Genomic DNA, 16,494 nt, shown 5'->3' on the forward strand with positions numbered 1-16,494 from the left:
TAAAAAATAATATTAAATATTGAACTAGGCCAGTTACTGGGCAGACTTGCACGGTCTGTGTCTGTGTATGGCTGTTTGGTGGAGGATGGGCAGGTGAGGGCTTCAGTAGCTGGGAGGGTTTAGATGGGATGGAGTATGTTTTAACAGAGATTTTGGCAGTTGGAAACCAAGCACAGTACCGGGTAGGGCTTTGGATTCTTGCCAAGAAATAGCTAAGAAGAAAAATTAAAAAAAAAAAAAAAAAAATTTAAATTGAATCAGGTTGGGCAGACTGGATGGACCATTTGGGTCTTTATCTGCCGTCATCTACTATGTTACTATGTTACTATGTATGACATCAGTGCGCATAAGAACTTAGGCGACTTCAGATTGTGCAGAACACTGCAGTAAAAATCATTTATAATGCAAAGAAATATGATCACGTCTCTTCCCCCCTCCCCTCTGTATAAGGCACATTGGCTACCCATCGAGCACCGAATTACCATAATTACAAAATCCTCCTCTTAACCTTTAAAACCCGATTAAATAACCAGCCAGAATTTATTGACAAACTTCTTATTCCATCCAGTCCATCCAGATCTCTCCATTCTGCAGCTCAAAATCTCCTTAACATTCTATCCTTAAATATATTAACACTTTAAGATCCAATAATTTTGCAGGGACAACACCTTCCCTTTGGAATTCCATTCCTAGTTGCATAAGGGAAGAAACTTCCGTAGGCCTTTTTAAGATAAAATTGATAACTTTCCTATTTTTAGACGCATTTGATGCTTAACTGTCCTCGTAAGGGCAATAATTTCATTGTTGCTTTTCAGGTTATCCTTCTCCTTATTGTTTTTCCCTTTTCTTTACTTATTTCATTCCTCCCTTTTCCCTCTTGTTTTACTTTGTTTGTCTGGTGTATGTATTTTTGGTTTTACTGACCAATCCCAGTAATGATATGTTTTGTTTTTAATCCTCTGTTTTCGTGCTATTGTATGCTGATAATAGATTTTATTGTACGCCGCTCTGAATTTTAGATTAAGCGGTATAAAAAATTTGTAATAAACCTTGAAAATATCTGGAGTTTACGTCCATTGACTTTAATGTAAAGAAAAGGGAGCGTGGTGTTGGGCTGCGGATAACCGAAGCATTCGTTTAACTGACATGCACTTAGGTGGAGTCAACTGTAGTGATTAATTTGTCATGGAACATTTTTAAAAATTCACTAATTATACTCTACTGAACCAATATAAATAATTTGCACAAACAAGCTGAATTTTAGCAAGAAAATTTATAGAAGAAAAGGCTCTCAGGACATCCTTGTTAGGTGACGGTGGAAATTTTATTCCAGCATCTTATGAAGATGTGGTTTGCTGTGTATGAATTTTAGATGTTTGACAAACTACTAACTTGTGTCCAAATTTCAATGTAAACGCTTAGGAAACAATTTTATAGCAGCACCCCTACATTTATGCATCCGCAGTCCCCCGAATTCTAAATGTGGTATCCAAAATTGGTCATCAACCTGTCAGCATATGAAAGGTATGGAAAACCTTTCATATGCTGACAAGTTAGAAATGCTGGGGCTCTTCTCCCTGGAGAAGCGAAGACTTAGAGGAGACATGATCGAAACCTTCAAACTCCTGAAAAGCATAGAGAAGGTAGACAGGGACAGATTCTTCAGACTGTGGGGAACCGCAAGTACAAGGGGGCATTCAGAGAAATTGAAAGGGGACAGGTTTAGAACAAATGCTAGGAAGTTCTTCTTTACTCAGAGGGTGGTGGACACATGGAATGCGCTCCCGGAGGTTGTGATAGGGCAGGGCACGCTACGGGGGTTCAAGGAAGGTTTAGATAAATTCCTGAAGGATAAGGGAATTGAGGGGTACAGATAGATTTAGAGATAGGTTATAGGAAAAGGCAGGGACCACTTAACAGGTCGTGGACCTGACGGGCCGCCGCGGGTGAGGACTGCTGGGCACGATGGACCTCTGGTCTGACCCAGCAGAGGCAGCTCTTATGTTCTTATGTTCTTAACCCAAGATGTATGCCCAATTAAATTGGTTAAGGGGCCAATTAGTGTCAATAATTTGGTGCTACTTGGCACTAATCAGCGCCAATTGGGAATTGGATGCACATTTTGCTGTATACTCTGCTCCAAAATTTTATAGCATGCAAATCAAAAGGGGACATGGCCATGGGAGGTGAAGGGGCAAGTTGAGGACATTCCTAAAATTTTTGCAATTATAGATAACTGGGATTGTGCATCCAAATTGGGGGTCAGAAATTGCACATGGTTTCAGTATTGCCCATTGTATAGTAGAATAGCATCGAACACTGATTTTTTTAATGACAATTTTTTGAATGCTATTTACTGAATCTAGACCAGTGGTTCCCAAACCTGTCCTGGGGGACCCCCCAGCCAGTCAGGTTTTCAAGATATCCCTAATGAATATGCATGAGAGAGATTTGCACATAATGGAAGTGACAGGTATGCAAATCTCTCTCATGCATATTCATTAGGGATATCCTGAAAACCTGACCAGCTGTGGGTCACCCACATAGACAGTTCTATTTTAGAATTATAAGTTATAGAATTTCATAGAATTATTAAAATTAAATTAAAAATAAAAACATTTTTTGAGATAAAAACTATCTATAGTGGGTTTCTGATAATATAGAGCATATACTGGAGCAGTGAATAAAAATCGATGATAGCTCACCCTAAGGTTATCAGCTTGTAAGACATATCGAGCTTTTAGCCGTGAGCGCTTGAGACCCTTTCTATACTCTCCCTGAGCTCTTATTAGAATCCTTTCCTACTTGTGATTTAGCCTTTTTAAGGTTTTTTTGTGTAATACATTTTTAGAACAGAACTTTTTGAACAGACCTCGTATATGATATTTCTATTCCTCATGCTTCCTCATGGGCATCTTAACTTGTAAATCGCCTTGAACCTGCACTGGATAAGTGCAATACAGAAATTCAGAGTAGATTAGATATGTGTGCATTCCATGGGTGTCGCCATGGATGAGGCCCATCCACCCAGCAGCCACAGGCCACCTGCAACAGTTCCTACACGCTGCCAATGGATGATCCAGAACCTTCCCTCTGACACAGTTGCATTTTGAATCAGAGGGAAGGCTTCCAAGTCAAGTGCCAGCAGAGTGAAGGAACGACTGCCAGCAACCATATGTCTTTTAAAAAAATCTTTATTTAACCTTTGCTACATACAAAATATAACAAAATACAGGAATGTCCAAAAATACAGGGGGGGGGGGGAAACAACCAAAGACAAAAAGAGAATATCTCTTTTTCAATTATATAGTCCACATTATGGGAGCTGCTTAATGACCACTAACAGAGAAAATATATATAAAACAAATCAATAACCCTTCAAGGTCAGGCATAATGGCCATTTCTTTTCCATATGTCATTAATTATAGTCAACCGAAGAAGAAAAAAGAACTTACTATGATACTTTCAATACAGGTTTTATCTTTAAGAAATCCCTCTAACTGAATAGGATCCAAAAATACAAATTTATCACTAGCATAAGTTATCAAACACTTGCAGGGGAATTTGAGGAAGAAAGTTGCTCCCACTGTCAAGGCCTTGGGCCTGAGCTGAAGGAACTTTATGCTTGAGTAAATCTGATAACCCTATCTAGTAGTGCTATAAAATTAGTTACAGTAATATTAATCTCTAAGTGAACTTATAAGTCTCCCATGGTGCCTGCTCAATTTCTAAGTAAAAGGTAGTGGATGATTTTTAACTGCTGCTAGAATTTTATCTTTTTCCTGCTTTTTTTCGTTTGTATTATGGTTACATTTTGTCATCACAGTAGTCTCTTCTTCACCACTCTGGCGGAGGTATCTTGGAAATGGGGGAGAAACAAGCTGGTGATTGAGGGAGTGTGCTAGAAGTGGTGATTTTAGCACCTGTCCTCCTCTCCTTCCCTGCCCCCCTCACTACCGTGCGCAAGCACGCCGCTTCCCTTCCCCTGTACCTTTTTAACGTTCGCAGCACGAGCAGCAACCCCAACCTGCTGCTCGTGCCAGGGTCGGATAGTCTTCTGACATCACTTCCTGGACCCACACCTAGGAAGTGGCATCAGAGGAAGAGCCAACGCTGACACAAGCAGTAGGTTGGGTTTGCTGCTCATGCCACGAATGTTAAAAAGGTACAGGGCAAGGGGAGCGGCGTGTGCTCGCACGGCAAGTGGGGGTGGGGAAGGAGCAGATAGGGGGGCAGAGAAGAGGGCAGGAGAGGGGCGCCACCACCCCAGGCACCTCTCACCCTTGCTATGCCACTGCCTAAAGGTGATGTTGCGGGAAGGCACTACATTCTGCCATATCAATCCTCTGATGCCTCATAAACCGCTATCGGTCGTATGTTAAGACTATGGGTTTCTTTATTTTTTTAAATTCTTTATTCATTTTCAAAATTACATTAAGTGTTAAATATATTCATTCACATTAACCATAAATACATCACTTACAAACAATCATTGGTACATTACATAAATTCTTATCCCTTCCCCTTTCCCATCCCTCCCACCCATATAATCCATTATCATATAAAACATGTAATAATAAAAAGACTCACGGGTTTCTGATGTATGACAAAACTTCCTGCAGCAGGAAAGAGTCTATATTCAAGAGCTCATTCATTTTTTTCTTCATTTTTCCTGCATCTAGGGGGTCTGCGTAGCTTTTGTGGCCTGTAGTTTCTGTTGATGGTCCAGTTGATGGTTAAGAATTGGGAGTTTCTTTTTAATTGTTTCTCTTGCATTCATTTCTTTATGCGGCAGGTTAAAAAAAAAAAAAAAAAGATTTTCTCAGCGTTTCCATTTGCCAATGTTCTGAAAGGCAGCAGACAGAAGTGAACAATGGATGAAGAAGTCACACGAAAGAGAAAAGAAGTTCTCAGGACTGCAGATGGCCAATCTGCCAAGAGTAAAGAGATAGAAATCGTGAAACTACGGCAAGATGTAAAGACTGCTTCTAAACCTTCTGCTATACTTGCATGCCCTTTAATAATTTTAGCAAACAATCAATGGGGAAACCAACTTATTGGCAAAATATCACTAAGGGTGATCAAAGTACCGTAATAATATATCAAAATGGGGAAAAAATCACTCCCCTATAAGGTTTGAAACTGACGGAGAAAGCCTGTGCCTTTGAATTGTTTCCAACTTTTGAGACTGAACCACCTTTAAGTTTTCAACTTGGTTCCCTGACACAGGATCAAAACGGGCCACGTCGGAACCTCTGGACAAGATAAGTGCTTGGTTTTGTGCATATGAATTGTAAGAAATTTGTTCTTCAACATCATGTAATTATATGCAATGACTGGGTGGTAAGGCGATATTCTTGGGGTTCGCCCCATTGTTTTTGCCTTCAAGTCTCCGAGCATACATATTTTCTGAGTTTTTGTCCACATAGATATCATTGCCATTATAATAATGTTTGAACACCTTATAGGGGAGTGATTTTTTTTTCCATTTTTATATATTTAATATCTTATCAGCTATGTTGCTGTCTCTGACTAAAGGAGCTACATGGTGCTGGGAATATTGTAATTATTTTTCTGTTCCTTCTCAGTATAAATGGGAGAGCTTTACCCCTTATTATACTAAGGTGCGCTATGCTTTTTAGTGCGCAGTAAATATTAGTGTGCGCTAAACACACCCTAAACACTAATGAGTGCATGTTAGCCTATGGATGCATAAGTGGGTTAACGCACGCGTTGATTTAGTACATGCTAAACATGCGCCAAAATGCTTAGCGCACCTTAGTAAAAGAGGGCCATAGCAAGATCATCCAACCAGTGCATACGGTTGTGCTACCCACACACGTTGAAACGCCGTACTGAATGTTACCTAGTCTATCTGTCTTTTTGTGTGGATGCTTTATGAGTATTTATTGCATCTTTTTTAAAACGACAACATTTTACCACTGTGTAATTTTATTCTATGGAGTATTTCCTCCAGGAAAGCACCTTAAAACCAAAATATGCACTTTGGGCTGGATTCCAAATGACGCTGGTATTGGCAGTTATCTAAATAAGGCGCATGTCAATTGCGCAATGGCGCCATTTGTAGAATCACAGCTACCTGAAACACAGGCGCCGAAAATACAGACCAGGGTTTTCAAGACCCACATTTCTGGCACCTGTGTTTTCTGTGAATCGCGTCTACGGAGGAAATGCCTGCGGTTATTTCCAGTGTTAGCCACGCCTACTTCGACCGTAGGCATTCTAAGGTGCCCTCATAAACATGATCTAGGCACCGGCTTTGTAGGCGCTGCTAGGCGCCTACATTTTTTTGTTTTTAAACAATTTTTAAAATCATTTATAAACGATTTTGCAACTTAAGTTAGGCACCTAACTTAAGATGCCATTATAGAATATGGCCCTTCATGTTTTAATGTCTCTCTTTTTTGTACTGATTATATCCAATTTGTATTTTTAATGCTCTACAAATGAACATTTAGTAAAGGAATGATACAATCTTCAGTCTTTAGTCCAATAAGAGCTCATGGACTTGCTCACATCCCATATGCTAGTTGGTCACTAATGCAACTTAGCTGCAAAATGTTTTAAGTCCTACAGCATAAGAACGTAAGAATAGCCAAACTGGGTCAGACTAATGGTCCATCTAGCCCAGTATCCTGTTTCCACAGTGGCCGATCCAGGTCACAGGTACCTGGCAGAGACCCAAATACTAACACTCCATACATTCCATACTACCGATCCCAGGGCAAGCAGTGGCTCTCCCCAGGTCTGTCTCAATAGGAAACTATGGGCTTTTCCTCCAGGAACTTGCCCAAACCTTTTCTAAAACCAGTTTCATAGATCTAAAAAACTTAAAAGAGTTTTGAATTTTCCAATTACTAGGTTACTTTCTTCAGAAATTTTGTTCCGGAAATATTTGAATGAAGTCTTGTTCAAATGGTGATTCAATGATTTTTTTTCTAGTATCAGACTTCAAACTTAGCTTTCCTGTGAACACCTGTCCGTAGGCTGTGGTGGCAGCTGTTTAAACTATCAGCATTTGAAAGATGAATTTCACTTCAGAAACTGAATATTCAAAACGGAAAAATGTTATAATGATTTTGTTTGTTCACTAATCACAAACATTATTGATAGCATTACAGATTTTACAGTTATGTTCATATGTTGCTATGTTCTGGATCCTGACCAAGTAGAATTCGCTATTGGATAGAGTCAGAAATTTGAGTCTAGTTTACAAATTCTGTTTTCATGCAATGTCAGAGGAATCCTAGCTACAGAAAGATGAATTGACATACTGTGACAATTCTTAAGATTATGGGGCTCATTTTCAAAAGAGAAAACCATCCAAGGTTCAATTTGGACATTTGGGGGCTGATTTTATAAACGGGCAGAAGCCAATCAGGACACACGTTTTGTGTTTTTTTTATTAAAAAACAACCCCGAGTCAGGCCGCCTATACTATAGGCATTTGTTGCGGTCGAAGAAGGCACTTAAGCTTGCCCAGGGCTGGGAGTGGGCGTGGTTACACCCGGAAGTGGCCTTGGGTGAGCTTAAGTGACCTTTGGCTTTCTCCCTAGGGCTGCGACAGACACCTGAAATGTAGACCAGTAAAATGCTACATTTCAAAAACTAAAACTAGACACTGCTGGCTGAACTGATCGCGGCAAGGGAATGCTGGCTCAGTTGACCGGGGAGGAGGGGGGGGGGATACCCCTGCCATGATCAGCTGAGCAGCTGTGGCAGGGTACCCCCTCTCAACATCGACATGAGGGATGCCCATTCCCTCCTGCCGGACACCCCCCTCCAACCAGGCATTATGCTGTTTTGAAAAAGGCCAGTTTCTCTATCTGATTTTTGGATGCACTTCCAAAAGAATCTAAACTTGGATTATGATGTCATATTGAAAATGCCCCTCCATATGTTTTATATATATTTATTAATTTTTATACCATTTTTATCTTAAAATGCAAAATGGTATACAAACATTCACACACTTACCCCCTCCCCTTTTATGAAACCGTGTAGGGCTTTTTTATCATTGGCTACGGCGGTAAAAGCTCCGATATCCATAGAATTCCTGTGAGCATCAGAGCTAATACCGCCATGACTGGCAATAAAAAAAAAGCAGCCTAATGTGGCTTCATAAAAGGGTGTCTTAATATCAAAGCATTGATTCCTAAATGTAGACCCTCTCCCCTCCGTCCTTCACTATCCAACAGCAAGCAGTTGTTCAGGTTAATTTCTGTTTATTATTTACCAGATAAAGTGGCCCATTTGAAGCTTTCAGGGGCCAGGTTATTCTGCAAAGCTTGATTTGTTGGCACTATCTGCTCAACTCACTAGGATTTGTTTCATTTCTTTTCAAGGTGGGCCTAATCAGTGGCATCTGCATTATTGTTGGGACAGTGATTGGCTCTGGTATATTCGTTTCTCCAAAATCGGTACTTTTAAATGTTGGAGCTGTGGGACCTTGTTTAATCATCTGGGCAGCATGTGGCGTTCTGTCTACATTAGGTAAAACATCAAATCAAGTTCATGTATCATTAATTGGACTCTTGTAGCTTACCTTGACAGAGTGTGCAATAGATTGGGCACAATAGGTTAAACTAGAATGGCAAACCTGAAGTGCTGAGGTAGAGAAGTATGGAAGACTATAGATCAGTTCCACCTCCAATCTAACAGTGTCTGTGCCACCCTAGAGAAACAAAAGCACCTGGAAAGAGAATCATGTTGGTGTGGTAGGACATAATAGTTTATCTTCTCACATTGAGGATATAGCTCCAAGAGCATTTGCCCAAGAAGGAAGGATTAGGAGTACTTTTGTAGTTGGCAACACAATCATTGGGAATGTAGATAGTTAGATGGCTGGTGAACATGAAGATCACGTAACTTGTGTACATGGTCACTCGTATATCCCCAGGTACTTCTAATCTTCCTTTTCTAGCACCGGGCTCTGTTAAAACACAACAACACTCACGCTCTGTTGTTCATACACTTCTAAAACACCTGACCAGGTCCTTCCAGCTCTTCTAGCTGCTTGTGGGGCCACCGCTGATCTTCTGTTCCCCAGCCTCTTGGGTCCCCATGGGTCCTGGATACTTCACTGGTCCCATCACCAGTTGTCAAGCTTAAGGCCTCGCTGATCACTCCAAGTTCTACCAGGCCCTCACTGCTTCTTCCAGATCCTTCCCAGACGCTCACTTATCTCTCTCTCTGAGGGCTTTCCCTGAGAACTCCTTCTAGTCACTTCAAGCTCTCCCAGGTAGGCTAACACAGAGTCTTTCTCTCTTTCTGCTGCACTATGCCTCCTGTCAGGATTGGACAGCTTCTCTACTCTACCAGGCACCCCGTCAGCACTGGTCAGTACTAGTATTGAGGGCTTACTGGGAGATTGGCCGAAGCCAGCATTCTTTCTCCTGAGGGTCACCCAGGCTTCTTAAGGATGTATTGTTCTTCCCAACACTCTGTCCTGGAGCTGTCCTTTTCAGCACTCTACTTTACTCAGGGTAAGCGGACAGCTCCCAAGTGCCATGCTACAATATCTCATGCTATGTCTGCTATCTCATTTCGTGCTATACAGCCCTACGAGGATAACCAGGAATTGCAATTTATTTGCATATCCAAAGATCACTGGTTGTAGATACAGATCTTTTTTGGATAGGATGCTTGCATTTCAAGTAAGTAAACAACAGTCCTGGTTGGGTAATTATATTAGTGGAGCCATGTTGTCTTATGGTGTATTTCGACAAGAAATTAAGACTGTACTATTTGACAAATTCATTTCATAATCTAAGTTTTATCCATAACAAAAACCATACACTGTCTATACTTTAGGAAACATGTTGCACTTTTATTATTAGTATTTTGTATTTCGCTGATTGTCCAGCTCTCTTCTGTGTAAACCGCCTAGAAATCGTTTGATTGTGGCGGTATAGAAGAATAAAGTTATGTTATGTTATAGGAACTGCCATAAAGGGATAGACAGAAAGTCCATCAAGCCCAGTACCCTGTTTCCAACAGTGGCCAATCCAGGTGCCAAGCAATGTTTGCCATTCCATGTCTACTGTATGTAGTACAATGTTTGTCATGCTATGTTTTGCCATTCTATGATCCCCATGCTATGTCTCACTACACCATATTTTGTCTGCCATGCTATATTTGCCATCACTTTGTATAAATACGCGTTAACATGTATGTAAACTTGTAACCTATTCTGAGCTTTTCTAGGAGAACAGGATATAAAAGCAGATAAATAAATAAGCAAGCAAGCTAACAGAACTTAGGAACAGTATCAAAACTGCAAACACAATAATAGGACATTTAAATTTTGCCAAGTGCTTTTGAAATGCACAATAAAATGGTTGGGTTTGAAACCATTTAAAGAAAATGCAACGAATTAAAGTAATTCAGATTTTCTGATGTCTTTCCAGGTTCATTATGTTTGGCAGAACTTGGCACAATGATCACCAAGTCGGGGGGAGAATACCCTTACCTTATGGAGGCTTTGGGTCCTATTCCAGCATTTCTTTTCTCCTGGACTAGTTTAATTGTGCTAAAGCCCTCTGCCTTTGCCATAATTACTCTCAGTTTTGGAGAATATGTCGCCGCTGCATTCTATCCAGGCTGTGAACCGCCCCCTGTGGTCATCAAGTGTCTTGCAGCAGCCGCCATTAGTAAGTTTTTCTGATTTATATGTTTTCCCAAATCATTTACTTGCGGCCTCTTTTACAAAGCCGTGCAGCAACAGCCCCGAAGCCCTTAAAATCTCTATGGACTTCAGGGCCGTTAGCGCAGCACAGCCGCTAGCACGCCTTTGTAAAAGAGGCCGTTATTGTTTTTATCCAGAACTAGTTTTCCAAATCCTGTGCCAGTTAATAAAGACCAATGTAGAATAATGACCCGAATCAAACAGCTGTGACTTATGTGCACCTTGTAACACTTATGAACCTTGTAACACTATAGAAATAGTGTTCTTCCCAGAAATTGTCTGCTGCTGAGTGGCATGAAGAAGTGATCAATAAAATCAGCCAGAAGGTACATCCATTGGAAAGGTCATAGAGAAACACACTGGAAAAAAAAGTAGCATTTGCTGTAGAAGACTGATTTTGAAAACTATTTGTCAAAAAAAATACTCTTTTTTTATATAGTATTGGAATGATGGTAATTTAGCTTTAAATGCTACTTTTCAATCATCCCAATGGAGTGACTGGCAGAGTTGTACCATTCTTTTGAAGCAAAGGATCGATAAAAGCATGGAGGTAACAACTAGGCCAACAGAGGTAGGTGGGTAAATTGCCTACAAAATCAGAAAAGCAGAACAACATGGACTTCTACAGTTATGAAGCTATCTCTATCATTGATGATTGCTCATTGGTTCTAGCAGTTACCAAAACTGGGTCTCCAAGGTGCCAAGCAGAGAAACTCAGAAAACATAAGAATAGCTTAACTGGGTCAGAAGTCCATCTAGCCCTTGAGGACCGGAGTTGCCCACCCCTGTGCTAGGATGTGATAGATATGTGGTGGGCTGGGTCAGCAGTAGGGCAGAAGTAGTAGAGTATCATGGGTGGCTTGATCTTATATGTGCACTAATATCTGTACCCTGCCTGATCAATAATTATTTGCTTGCCCCTAAAATCTCTTTTATGATGCTAAAAAAAAAGCCACAAGGGCAAAGTGGATATCCTTATATAAATCAAGAGTGCTTGGAAGTCATTGAATTTCACCCCTACTCTTGTATTTTCTAAAGGTAAAACTGATCCAACTCAGCAATACTTTGGCCACACGTGTATGTTACCAGGTCTCCAAGAGGCTCATTTTCAAAGCACTTAGACACTCAAAGTACCACAGAAACCTATGGTGTTTTCTGTGTCTTAAGTGCTTTGAAAATGAGCCCCCAAGTGTTTCTGAAAATATTGCCCCAAATAGATTTCCCACATTTGCCTCATGATAAATAATAATCATGGCACAGCAAAACTAATAACATTCAGATAAGCGAAATAAAAATCTTCCCTTTCTTCTCGTTTGTTCATTTCAGTGACGATTGTGTTGGTTAATTCACTCAGTGTGAAGCTGGGCAGCTATGTTCAGAACTTTTTTACCGCCGCTAAAATGATTATCGTTATAATCATTATTGTGAGTGGAATTGTACTCCTTGCACAAGGTGAGTTTTATGTTTAAAATTTCCTTGTAGGTTTGCCTTGTGGCACTGTTGCAGTGTGGAGCTCCCTTCAGTGCTTCAGAGCCAAAGAACAGCACAGAGATGGACCACTCAAGCTCTGGGACAAAGTACCTGCATATAATGTGTACAGCGCTGTGTACGTTTGTTAGCACTATAGAAATGGTTAGTAGCTTAGAAATGACATAGAAAGGGGCTTTTTTTTTTTTTTAAAACAGGCTCCTGTTTTGTGTAATGTTCTTCCAACAGAACTTAGCCCGTGATATTTGGAATGTATATAAGAAAAAAGAGTCAGATATCATCATGTAATAATAAACTTTTAATGATCATGACTGGAGTTGCCATCCAACATATTACTAATAATTGGAAAGATCATAGTAGGCTGAATTTTAATTTTTGGTATAATTCATTATGTCACATATATAGAATGGAAAGATCAATAGCGATACAAAATGGAAATTATAATAATTTTATTAAAATTTGGGAGCCATTAACGTCTTTTTTCATGATTAAATGCCATTTTTCTATTAGTTATACACCATATAGTATTGGGAGGGGGGAGGGATACAAATATAGGTTCTTATTATGAATGAAGGGCTTTGAGGGAGGGTGGGGAGAGGGTTACATTTGGATTTTTAGATTATAATGATAAGATATGCAAGTGCTCTGATTAATTGTGTTTATTATGATTGTTGTACACTTGATGAAAGTTTTAAAAATGAATAAAGAATTATTAAAAAAAAAAAGAACTTAGCCCGTTTCAAGAAATTACTTAAGGCCTATTTTCTCCAGCAGACTTTCTCTGTTTTGCTCCAGGAGATTGATGTGGAGAGGATGCAGCCAATATACTGGATTGGCTAGTGGGTTATTTGATTTGTTGGGGTTGGTTTTATTTGGGTGGGCGGTCCTATCTTTTATGGAGGGTTTTTTTTTCTTCATGTGTTCTGTGTATTTTTAACTATTGTAATCTGCTTAGATTGCTATGGTAATGAGGTGGTAGATCACGATAGATAAACCTGTATCATGAAGACAAAGTAATACCCTAGAAGTTGGTCCTTGGCCTCAGCTCATTAAGAAGTGCTTAAAGCATGTTGGATTTTGCAGAATCTAACACACTTGCAGAATTAATGCACAGTAACTGCAAATCTCATGCGGCTAGTATTGGGGGCATACTGGCATTTTCCATTGTAGGCCATGCATTAACGTTTGCATTAGCAGGCAATACTCAGTTAGTATGAAGGCACTTGGAGCCTGGTTCTATAAACGGCGCCTAACCATGCCTAACTTGTAGGCGCAGGTTGGCACAATTGTCAATCAACCACTAGATGCTGCTTATAGAATCATGCTTAGCAGCACCTAGGCCTGTTTAGGCATCGCTAGGTATCCTTATGGTAGGCACCAGCATATTAGATACAGGTGCCTAACACAGATGCCTAGCGACACCTAAGACCATAGGAATATAAGACTAGCCTTACTGTGTCAGACCAATGGTCCATCAAGCCCAGTAGCCCGTTCTCACAGTGGCCAATCCAGGTCACTAGTACCTGGCCAAAACCCAAGGTGTAGCAATATTCCATGCTACCGATCCAGGGCAAGCTGTCTTTCTCAATAACAGACACTGGACTTTTCTTCCAGGAACTGGTCTAAACCTTTCTTAAAACCAGCTACATTATCTGCTCTTAACCACAACCTCTGGCAATGCGTTCCAGAGCTTAACTATGCTCTGAGTGAAAAAAAATTTCCTCATATTGGTTTTAAGAGTATTTCCCTGTAACTTCACCGAGTGCCCCCTAGTCTTTGTAATTTTTTAATGAGTGAAAAATCGAGTACCTATTCTTCTCCACTCAGGATTTTGTAGACTTCAATTATATCTCCCCTCAGTCGTCTCTTTTCCAAGCTGAAGAGCCCTAATCGTTTTAGTCTTTCCTCAAATGAGAGTAGTTCCAACCCCTTTACCATCTTGGTCTCTCTTCTTTGAACCTTTTCTAGCGCCACTATATCTTTCTTGAGATGAGGATACCAGAACTGAAAGCAATACTCCAGATGAGATCATACCATGGAGCAATTCAAGGGCATTATAACATTCTTAGTCTTGTTAACCATCCCTTTTTTAATAATTCCCAGCATCCCGTTTGCTTTATTGGCTGCCGCCACACATTGGACGGAAGGTTTCATCATATTGCCTTCAATGATACCCAGATCCTTTTCTTGGGCGCTAACCCCCAAGGTGGACCCTAGCATCCAGTAACTGTGATTCAGGTTATTCTTCCCAATATGCATCACTTTGCATTTGTCCACATTAAATTTCATCTGCCATTTGGACACCCAATCTTCCAATTTCCTAAGGTCCTTATGCAAATTTATCACAATCCACATGCGTTTTAACAACTTTGAACCATGCCTATTCACCGCCCCCCCAAGCACGCCTACTTTTCAGGCAGGCATCTTGACTTAGGCCTCACTAGGTGCCTCACGATATTGTGTGCGCAACCCTAATTAATTTTTTAAATCGGGTTTTTAATTGCCTGGTCAATTAACATTACAATTAAACCAATTTTAAAAAAATTGCACGTAAATTTAGTTAGACCTAGGCACGGTTTATAGAATCAGGCATGTTAATGGTTGGAGCATCATTAAGTGCCACAAATTAATTGCTGTACATACTCCATGCCTTGCCTAGTTCTGCTCTAAAACACAAAATTCCTTTATTGCATGTCTTAGCACGTGATAACCTTAAAAATACCCGTAGTTTATACAATCTAACACATTTTAGTTTAAGGGTCTCCGATTTGTTCTTCTGTATTGTCCTATACCTACCACAATAGTTTCAATTAATCACTTCAGAAACTCCATTTGTATTAAACACTGAAAAAATGATCTGTTGCATTATTAGGACCACAATCTTTAATCTTAGGAAACACAATGGAATTAAAAGCACTTGGTAACAAACAACATCGGGTTATGCTTCAAGGAAAACTATATTGTTAAAAAAATTAAAGCAGAATTCTTGCCTATGTTTTCTTTAGAAAAAATGTAAACTATTTTTTACACAAGCCAAGTGAACATCATCCAGCTGACTGTACGAATGTTTATTGCAGGAAATACCCAAAATTTTAAGAACAGTTTTGAAGGTGCTAAAGTTTCCATTGGCTCTATCAGTTTGGCATTTTACAACGGACTTTGGGCATATGATGGATGGTAAGATTATTTTAAGATGTACTTTAGTAAATTATTGAACTAAATCACCTTGGACTCCTTTTATATAGCTGCGATAGTGATTCCCAGCACAGCAAATGTGACAAAGCCCTTAGAAATTAAATGGACTTTCTTGCATTTGCCACAAGGGAATTGCTACCACGGCTTTGAAAAAGGAGCCCTAATAAAGAATAAAAGAAATAGAAAACATTTAACCTAACAAGCATAATTTGAATATCTTGTATCTATTTATTCACGTTCTTCATTTATATTCAGCCTAACACCTAATTAAGGCATCTTTTTACTGGGGCAAAAAGTGGCCTTAGGATGCCCTTATCCCAGTTTTTCCGTGCACTAAAGGCCATTTTTAATACAGCTGGAAAATGGCCAGTTTTCTATTCTGTCTATTAAAGGCCATGCACTATTGTTGCTCTGGCTTAAAGAAAAATAAGTGGCTTTTTATTGAATTGAAGTTCTGTTGGTTTGATATATTCATACTTAACAAAGGGTTATTTATAGAAAACCAAAAAAAAAAAATAAAAGAGAGCAAGACTGTGGACAATGAACCTATGTTTATACTTTAAATCAATATGGTATATGATGGTCCATATCTTCACTGAATTTTAAAGGAATTAGTTTGATTATTTGTATGGTTTTCAATTTTCTTATGACGCTACATCTGAACTGGACAGTTTTCGATTAGTGATTTTATAAAATAGGCATCATATACATAAGAACATAAGTAATGCCTCTGCTGGGTTAGACCAGAGGTCCATCATGCCCAGCAGTCCGCTCACGCGGCAGCCCATCAGGTCCAGGACCTGTATAATAATCCTCTATCTATACCCTTCTATCCCCTTTTCCTTCAGGAAATCATCCAATCCCTTCTTGAACCCCAAAACCGTACTCTGTCCTATCACGCCCTCTGGAAGTACATTCCAGGTGTCCACCACCCTCTGGGTGAAGAAGAGCATCCTAGCATTGGTTCTGAATTTGTCCCCTTTTAATTTTTCCGAATGCCCTCTCGTTCTTGTAGTTTTCGAAAGTTTGACAAATCTGTCCCTCTCCACTTTCTCTATGCCCTTCATGATCTTGTAAGTCTCTATCATGTCCCCTCTAAGTCT

The 16,494-nt window shown here is 39.8% G+C and overlaps 1 protein-coding gene across 1 annotated transcript in view; it reads left to right on the forward strand.

Moving 5' to 3' along the window:
* Window positions 1-4,804: 4,804 nt before the first annotated feature.
* Window positions 4,805-16,494, forward strand: part of SLC7A9 (solute carrier family 7 member 9) — a 39,379-nt gene continuing 27,689 nt past the window's right edge. Inside the window, exons 1-5 of the mRNA XM_033940394.1 lie at window positions 4,805-4,975; window positions 8,367-8,514; window positions 10,431-10,673; window positions 12,035-12,160; window positions 15,274-15,373. Coding sequence (XP_033796285.1) covers window positions 4,874-4,975; window positions 8,367-8,514; window positions 10,431-10,673; window positions 12,035-12,160; window positions 15,274-15,373 — 719 coding nt within the window. The 5' untranslated portion in view covers window positions 4,805-4,873. The remainder of the gene's footprint in view (window positions 4,976-8,366; window positions 8,515-10,430; window positions 10,674-12,034; window positions 12,161-15,273; window positions 15,374-16,494) is intronic.

This window comes from Geotrypetes seraphini, chromosome 4 (assembly GCF_902459505.1).
Source record: "Geotrypetes seraphini chromosome 4, aGeoSer1.1, whole genome shotgun sequence".
Lineage (NCBI taxonomy): Eukaryota > Metazoa > Chordata > Amphibia > Gymnophiona > Dermophiidae > Geotrypetes > Geotrypetes seraphini.